Source organism: Anguilla rostrata, chromosome 5 (genome assembly GCF_018555375.3).
Source record: "Anguilla rostrata isolate EN2019 chromosome 5, ASM1855537v3, whole genome shotgun sequence".
Taxonomy (NCBI): Eukaryota; Metazoa; Chordata; class Actinopteri; order Anguilliformes; family Anguillidae; genus Anguilla; species Anguilla rostrata.
The window spans coordinates 45225837-45234913 of record NC_057937.1 but is presented as its reverse complement, the minus strand read 5'-3'; the positions used below and the strand labels follow the sequence as shown (position 1 = coordinate 45234913).

Sequence of the window (9077 nt, the reverse complement as noted above, 5' to 3'; positions counted from 1 at the left end):
ATGCTAGCTCTGCCTAATCAAGGAAACCAGTTCTCTTGCCAGGGAAAAATGAAAACACGCTACTTTGCGAACTCTTACAAAATACAACAGTGGCCTGCAGTTGTCGCTCACAGTATTTACAGATGTTCGGTTACACATGAACCATAAGCTACTTAAGCTATTAGTTAGAAGCCCTTTCCGCAGTGCTCATTACTTTCAATGTCCCATTATTAAAAACAAATAGGATACCTAAGCAAGCTAAATCAAGTCGCTGCCTTGCAGAGGATTCTGGGAAGCATCGCTGTGCTAGTTCGAGCAGTCAAGATGTCTGACATGGAGGATGACTTCATGTGCGACGATGAAGAAGATTATGATCTGGTAAGGCCTGAAAGTGTTTAATCGACTTTTTAGTTTTTACGTTGGATATCACATGCAGTTGAAAACTCGTTTCACGAAGATGGGATACACTCCTTAATGAAATTTACTGAAAGTGAATGCTAACTGGCCAGCTAACTAGCTAGTAGCATCGGAATATGATGTTTAGCTGGCAAGCTAGTATGTTTCGATAGGCTATGTCAGTTTAGGGATGTTGCATTAATTAGACCATTTTCTCTTGCAAAAGTCAGTCACGATCAGCGGCTTACTGATTACATAGTCTAGTATGAAATGTTATGACAATTAATGGTCTGATTAGATGGCAAGTTCTTAGCTAAAACTGCCAAGTTGGGTATTTTTGTTGTGCATGTTTATATAGCTATGTCGCTAATGCAGGCCAACCCAGCTGGTGTTGCACTTGCAGGCTAGTACTATTATAATTTAACTAGCCAACTTTAAACTTCGAGACGTAGTGTAGCATTTTGTGTTCAACGTATTAATTCAAAAAATTATTAGTTAGTTGATGTTAAAATACCCATTCTGTAATTTTACTTTGGGCTCATCCTGCCTCACCTGTCAACCAACCAAGCGAGACGAGCGAACTGTAACCGCAGATGGCCGACGTTATCTTGCTAGCGGGATAACTAGGTCCACAAAATAGGTCGTTTGCAAATACGAGAATTTAGTGCTGAATGACAGCTGGTAAATTATCTATTAACGAAACTACTCGATATTAATCATGGTTAGGTATGATGACTTAAATTTCATGTCTGAAAATTGAAAATACAAATGTACACAAGGAGTCCAGCCTATGGTCCGGATACTAACGCACTGTAATACCAGGCTTTGACTTGCTACAAGTAACGGTAACATTAGGAGATGTTCACAAGCAGAATGTAGTAGGATATGTATTGATTTGCCCTTCTGGTTTTGAACTAGCTGATTTCCCTTTTTTTTCAGTTTTAACTTAACTGTCAGGGTATTACTGAACATTCTTCAGAAAAGCATATGGAATTAAATTCTGTTTCTCGGCGCTATTAATGTTTTTTAATAAAGAGGTTATCGGGCTAGTTGACTATTCAAAAAAGAAAAAAGAAAAAAGAATGAAAGTGGAAGCTAGGAAGATGTTTGTCAATATTTTTTCACCTTATGGACCGTATTTTCACCCTATTTTGTTGATTACTTTGTTATATTGTAAAGGCGCTTGGTTATTTACTAACAGTGGCTGAGGATGTGTGGTTTCTTCCCATAATGTGTGATTTTTAAAAATGATTTATTTTTCTCTTATGAAGAGCTAATATTTATTACTGTCTGGTTTTCTTTAACTTTCACTGGAGGAATACTCAGAAGATAGCAACTCTGAACCAAATGTTGATTTGGAGAACCAGTACTACAATTCCAAGGCATTGAAGGAAGATGACCCCAAAGCAGCCCTTAGCAGCTTCCAGAAGGTTCTGTATCACTACTTGTTCTTCAAGACAACTTAAAGTTTAAGTAGACATATTAGTAATTTTGTAATCACCAGTGTTGAGAACTATACAGTGGAATACTGCTAAGTATATTGCTTTTTTTGTTATTGACAGGTGCTGGAGCTTGAAGGCGAAAAAGGAGAATGGGGATTCAAAGCATTGAAACAGATGATAAAAATAAACTTCAAATTGGTGAGTCATTAAATGAAAATTTGTTCCTGAAAATCTTTTGAGACCTCTGGTATTTTGTAAATAATGTTTATGTAATTCCTCAGGTCAGGATGCATATATTTTGTAATTTTATTTATTAATACTTAGTAGAAATAGTGCTTGATAAAATAGTTGTAATAGCCTGAAACTGGGTAATCCAGATGAGTACTCAAATCTACTATGGCTGCTCTAATGACGGTATAGCGATTGTTGCAAATAGACATATGTTACAGTATGTCTTATATATGATGTGAGTCACACTAACTGGTATTGACCATTATCCCAGCTCTGCCATTGATGCAACCTTAATTTCAGCATTTTGCCACACAGACCAACTTCCCTGAAATGATGAACAGATACAAGCAACTGCTCACATATATTCGGAGTGCTGTCACAAGGAACTATTCAGAGAAATCTATTAACTCCATCCTTGATTACATCTCCACGTCTAAACAGGTACAGCTTCATTGCTTTGAGTTGTGTGATACAAAGTGTGTTGTAAAAATGAACAACTGAGGAAAGCTGAAAAATGAAAGTTTTTTGTAAAATGTGTAAAATACTGCTTGCCGTAATTAGCTTAAGTACAAGTTATCTGTCCTTTTTTCTTTGTCTTTGTGATTGTTCCATCTGTGATCTAGTTGTACTTGTTTTTTTATGTCAAAAATGTGATGTAATATGTAATCATGTATTTTCTGTTACTGGATGGTATTTCTGGTACAGTCACCTTTCTTTTAAACTAAAACCTCACTGTCCTTTTTATCTTCTCAGTTAGCATATTCTTAATGTTTTTGTCTGCTTTTTGAGAAGGAATTGGTTTGAAAACAACTGATTAGTCCTGCATTTCACATGAAAATGAGCCACAAGAGCAAAGCTGTTGTTTCTGTTTGATTTATTCATAGATGGATCTTTTGCAAGAATTCTATGAGACCACGTTGGAGGCGTTGAAAGATGCAAAAAATGACAGACTGTGGTTCAAAACAAACACTAAGGTATGGGACATAATTTATGGATAACTACGCTGACATGGATATTAATGAGACAATTGCAAATGTTATGGAAAAAAAAGTACTCAACTTATATTTAATATATTTGTTAGCAGTAATTTAGTGGTAAACCTACCTTGAATAAATTCTCCATTGTAATGTGTATAGGTCTCCTTATCTTTATATTGTTTTTATTTAGCTTGGAAAGCTGTATTTAGAGCGGGAAGAATATGGAAAGCTTCAGAAAATACTCAGACAGCTGCACCAGTCTTGCCAGGTAAGCACGACGTTTGGTATGTAACGATCAAACAGAAATGTCCAGACTTTATGTTGGATATACATTTTGTCTAAATAAAGGTTTAGCCAAAGTGATGTAAATTTAGCAAGACCAAAAATAAATTCTGTATTTTAAACAATCTGATCATAGTGCATTTAGTTAAATAAATCTATCAGGCACATTTCTGCCACATACTACAATGTGTGTTAATCATTCACCTGTGGCGTCTTGATCTGCTGAACTTACGCTAACAGATCAGTGTTCCACTTTGAAACTAGTTGGATATAACATGAAAAGACTTGTTTTCTCTTGCTTTTTACACTGTTCTTTCATATTTGTAAAATGCTTTCATTCTGTTTAGACTGATGATGGGGAAGATGACCTAAAGAAAGGAACACAGCTGTTGGAGATCTATGCTTTGGAAATTCAGATGTATACAGCACAGAAGAACAACAAAAAGCTTAAAGCCCTCTATGAGCAGTCCTTGCACATCAAGTCAGCAATCCCTCACCCACTTATCATGGGTGTAATCAGAGGTACACGCACCGAAATAAAATTTGGATATATTTTTTTTCTTTACTGCTGAAAGTTCCCTGTTGTTGAATTCATAATTTGTGGTGGTGGCACAGTTTAAATCTGTACAAATATGTGCAAAATATATAGTTGTAAATTCATCTATTCAATTGTCCTGTTCCTTTTGTTAGTAAAAGCAGTTCCTCCTCATACCAGCTGGTGGCAGTGCTGAGCTCTGCAGAATATGAATGAGTGTCAGATGCAAACAGTCAAGGCAGAATGTACCAATACAAAAATGCGAACTTGAAAAGGGAAGATCTGCAATGGCAATCTCTTATGTCTCTTTGAACCATATAGAAATGATATTTGCTGAATTACAGGCACTGTGTAGCCTAACCTAAAAATGCAAGCGCAAATCCACTGTTGGAATTGTTAATCTGTTGTCCACATTAACATTTGTTTTTTGTTTTGTTTTGTTTTTCATTGTGGCTGGAAAGGAAAAATGTTGAAGGTGGTCCTTTCAGCATTAGTATCCTCTTCACTTCACAATCTAATCCCAGGTGTTGTGTCTTTGACTCTTTGCAGAATGTGGAGGTAAAATGCACTTAAGGGAAGGAGAGTTTGAGAAGGCACACACAGACTTCTTTGAGGCTTTTAAAAATTATGACGAATCGGGGAGCCCCAGACGAACCACATGTTTGAAGTACTTGGTACTGGCCAACATGCTGATGAAGTCAGGAATAAATCCGTTTGACTCACAGGAGGTGGGGATTGTTCCTGCAGACAGTATTTATTTACAGTGTAGTACAGAGCTGCTTGAAATATAAATGAAAAGATATAACTGAAAAGTGAGATTTCTACTTTCTGAGTTCGGGGTTTTAGTGTAATTATGCTATTTTTGTTCATTCTTTTTAGGCTAAACCTTATAAAAATGACCCAGAGATACTTGCAATGACAAACTTAGTAAGGTAAGCACACAACACACGCACGCACAAACACACACACACACACACACATTTAATCCTGCTCATTCATATTATACATACTCATACTGTCAAAATCTGTCTTCAATTATTTGTGTTCTAGGTTTGATTTTAAGGTACTTTGTTGTTTAAAAAAAGAAAAAATGTGGATAAGACTGTTTTCCATCTGCTCTGTGTCCCCTAATTATTTCCTGTTTGCTGTTTTTCCTCATAGCATAGAGAAAAATCTGCAGTCTAAAATTACATCCTTTATTCCTTCGTTGCAATTCAAGTGTATTTGAATTTGAGCAATGAATTTAAATATTATAGATTTTTTTTTGAAAGAATGTTTGGTTTTCAAAATGGCAACATTTAATTTTTTCTTTTAAAAAAGTAGTACTTTTGAATCCAGTTAGCACAATGTGTATATTGTCTTGAAAACATTTTTTTCCCCTTTCCCCCACAGTGCCTACCAGAATAATGACATCACTGAGTTTGAAAAAATTCTGAAAACAAACCACAGTAACATAATGGATGATCCTTTTATCAGGGAGCATATTGAGGGTAGGTTCTTATCTCGTGTTCTTAAATGGGAGGAGGGAAATCTCTGTACTTTGGAGTTCTCAGATGTACTATTTTTGAATGCATATGAATTTGATATGTAATTTTGATGTAAATTATGGGAAGTTGTATGTATTATCAAAATGTTTTTCCTAACAGAACTGTTACGGAACATCAGAACACAAGTGCTTATCAAATTAATCAAGCCTTACACGAGAATACACATACCATTCATTTCAAAGGTAAGATTGTTCTTTATCTGTGGGACTGTTATTCTGTTATAGTGACATTTCTTATTTTAAGATCTAACCACAACCTCTTCCCCTCCCTTGTTTTCCCCTCCCTCAGGAGTTGAACATTGATGTATCAGATGTGGAAAGTCTGCTTGTACAGTGCATATTGGACAAGTAAGTCACTTCCTCAAGGTAGTCTTATTATAATCTCAGTTTGAAGTTATTTTTATGGAGAATAAATACTTGTTTCTTTCAAAGAGGGTTTAGTTTTTCATATTTTTTGTTCTGCTGCTGTGAATATGGAACAATTATTACATTATTTCAGGTTGTTACCTGTCTCTTTTTTAATAATACTTGTCAGTTTGATCAATTAATGAATTTTTTTTTTACATCAGTATTGATTGGGTCTTACCGAGTAACAATCTTTATTACTCAAAGTATAATATTATTTTGTGGGTGGACTGACATGGTAGTGATATTTCCTATTACAACATGGTGATGACAGGCATATTTGGGGCAGATTAACTCTGATACATCAGGCTTGATTTAGGTTTCTGTTCATACTTTTTTGTAACAACTTTAGTACTTTACCCATCATTTAAAGACAGGATTAATTATATGTTGACTATGGGATTAAATGAAAGGCTTTCATTTATTCAAGCATCTTGTAAGGTCCTTATTATATTATACCTTGTGAAATCACAACCTGACGGGATGGAAAAAATGAAGAGGAGTTCATTCTGATTCCTTTTGCTTTTTTTTTGAAGCACCATTCATGGCAGAATTGACCAAGTTAACCAACTGCTGGAGCTGGATCATCAGAAGAGAGGAGGAGCCAGATACACTGCTTTAGATAAATGGACCCATCAGCTCAATTCTCTCAATCAGGCGATTGTTAGCAAACTGGCTTGATTGACACATTATGTAACAGCTAGTTCTTCAGGCCACAATGCAGCGATGGTAAAGTGTAAAGAGAAGGGAATAGCAAAAATACTTGAAGAGGCCTGGTAATCTGAGTTTGTCAGAACTGCTTTCTTTAATCTAATTTTGTTCTGCTGCAGCCCTTCCATAAAACAGCTTTAATGTTCATAAAACCAAAAAGGCATGGGATTTAAGTGGTTCTGCTTTTGAGCCCTTTCCAAAACAATGTTTTATAATCGGGCCATGGATTGATCGAAGTAAGATTTGAAACACAGTATTTTGGTAAATATTAAAAATGAACAAAAACAAACAAATTCAGTCTGTAAATTTCCTGTCTAAAATACATTATCTTCAATAACTTGAACATTTTTAATATTTACCAGTATTCTGTTTTCCATAAAAATCAACATGTTTTGCTGTATTCTGCAAAATTTCAAGTTTCCAAGCAGTGCTTTTCTGTACTTGGAATTTTCGTTAAACATTGGGGCCCTGTTTCCAATTTATATTTCAAGCAAGAAAGCAATGCTCCTCTAGCATTGTATAATCTGAATTTAAGATCCTTTGCTTTGTTTTGTAATTAAAATGAAAGCAAGATTAGCTGTCTTTCGCTTTAAAAAAACTGTGTACAGTATTTAACATTTTGTTTTCATGATGTTTGTCTGGAATTGTTTGACATCACAGAGGTAGGCTGGTCATCATAAAATTTGTTTAACCTAGCACATAGTTTGCTTGTGATGTGGGAAGAAAAAAAACTTTCAAATTTGAATTCCTTATCTTGAGGGCAGAACATCAAAATAAAATTTACCTATTCAAAGATTTGAAGAATTAGTGGATTGTCAGTTTGCAGAACATATCAAGTGAATTCCATTTAAAATGTGGCCATTATCAGCTTTGTTACTCTGAGTTTGCATTCAAATCAGTATTCTCAAACTAGTCTTGGAGGACTGCAGGGCTGCTTTTCAAGTGCCTCTTTTAATAAATTGACTGCTGACACATTGTTTCTAAAGCCTTAACAGGGTGCTGATTCATAGAAACCCACAAAAACTGGCAAACATTGTGGCTCACCAGTACTGGAATTTGAGACCCCAGATGTAAGGCTAGCCTGTAAACAACACTCAAAGCTTATAAAAGAGAGAAGGTGTATGGAACTGTGCATATAGACAAAAAATATACCTGGCTATTCAGAGAGACTACCTGAAGCACTCTTATAGAATGAAGCATGTTTATTTAAAGTGAGTGTAAAGGAAGTGAAAATGGTGAAAATGACCATGAATTATCACAGAGGTATGTATCCACTACACACCATCAAATATCTATTCAGAGTAATGTCAATTAGTATAATAACACACATTTAAAGTCAGACATAAAATGTGTATTAAATGTGGTCTGGGAATGACAGTGTAGCCATAGCTTTTCAAAAATGCCACCCGTTTCTTATGCATTGCATCATTCTTAGGAAACTGAAAAATGACCCCACAATGTTATCATTGACCTGAGCCTCTATATTTGTGCATCCACAGAGGGCACATAGTAAATTCAGCATTTTTGCAATGCAAATGGAGGCTTGATTACTACACAAAACTAAATCGCCATGATGTGGGGTAATACAACTAGCCTAGCTAGTCAGCCAGCTACTGTAGGTAGCACAACCACAAAGGGATGGAGAATGTGGTAGAAATAGCATATTGGAGGGGGAGTGAGTCTGGGAGATATACGGTTGGTAAAAGGATTAAGAGCGGAACAATTGCCGAATAACTAGATATTACAAATCTTTACTGATAATGCAACAATGCTGTATAGCAAAGGAGTGTTTATTTCATTTGCCTCAAACTGTGGGAGGAGATGCAATGAGATGAAAACATTTCTTGGTCATTATGTCAGGTCCTTCATGACATCATCACAGCTAGTAGGCTCTGTGGCAGCTTTTAAAGCTAGTCAAAGCTACCATTAGCAAGCAGAGAAATTTAAAATACTCAAATAACTTAAGGAATTTACTAGCGAGAATAAAAAATATAGAATTTATTGCAGTAACGGGTATCAACAAACTGCTTGCGTGCATGAATGGTAGCTGGTAATACAGCCCTGTGTATGACGTTGAATTGTGCGACGGGTTGCTTACCACATAGCTGTATGTTTTGTACAATTACACTGCATTTTTTAGATTGTACAAAAATGGGCAAAAAGCATTATGTTTTCATATACAAACAAACAGACAAATTCATTTGAGGTCAAAAACATATTCCCTGTTGCCAAAACCTGCTGAATGTATTATAGTCAAAATAGTGTGCATTTGATTGATTAAAGACTGGACAACAAAAATGAATGCATATAGTTTAGTTTATGACATTGCTCAATATTCAAAAGTCTTTGGATGCATTTCAATGCATATTTCAAAACATTTATCAGAAATTATCATTTAATTCAGCAATGTTCAGTCTCTAGTGCCAATCTAATTTGTATAGTCATTTTATTTTACCTGAGCCACTGCATATAGAACCTAACTAGCCAATTCGGAATGTGCGTGTGCATGTATGTATTTAATAAATACGTCACGTAATATTACACGTAGCCTACAACACATTCAACATAATTTA

At 35.4% G+C, this 9077-nt stretch overlaps 1 protein-coding gene across 2 annotated transcripts; it reads left to right on the top strand.

Annotated features, from left to right (window-relative positions):
• Positions 1-267: 267 nt before the first annotated feature.
• On the top strand, positions 268-7299 carry LOC135255393 (COP9 signalosome complex subunit 2). 2 transcript variants are annotated; one of them, XM_064336504.1, is made up of 13 exons: positions 268-357; positions 1692-1805; positions 1938-2015; positions 2364-2489; positions 2933-3022; positions 3216-3293; positions 3655-3829; positions 4392-4570; positions 4722-4774; positions 5235-5332; positions 5489-5571; positions 5678-5736; positions 6330-7299. In XM_064336504.1, the coding sequence occupies exons 1-13, from the start codon at positions 304-306 to the stop codon at positions 6472-6474; spliced, it is 1332 nt and encodes a 443-aa protein (XP_064192574.1). In that variant the 5' UTR covers positions 268-303; the 3' UTR covers positions 6475-7299. The 2 variants fall into 2 exon arrangements, with proteins under 2 accessions (XP_064192574.1, XP_064192573.1); XM_064336503.1 differs by having other exon boundaries at positions 2349-2489.
• The last annotated feature ends 1778 nt before the right edge of the window (positions 7300-9077 follow it).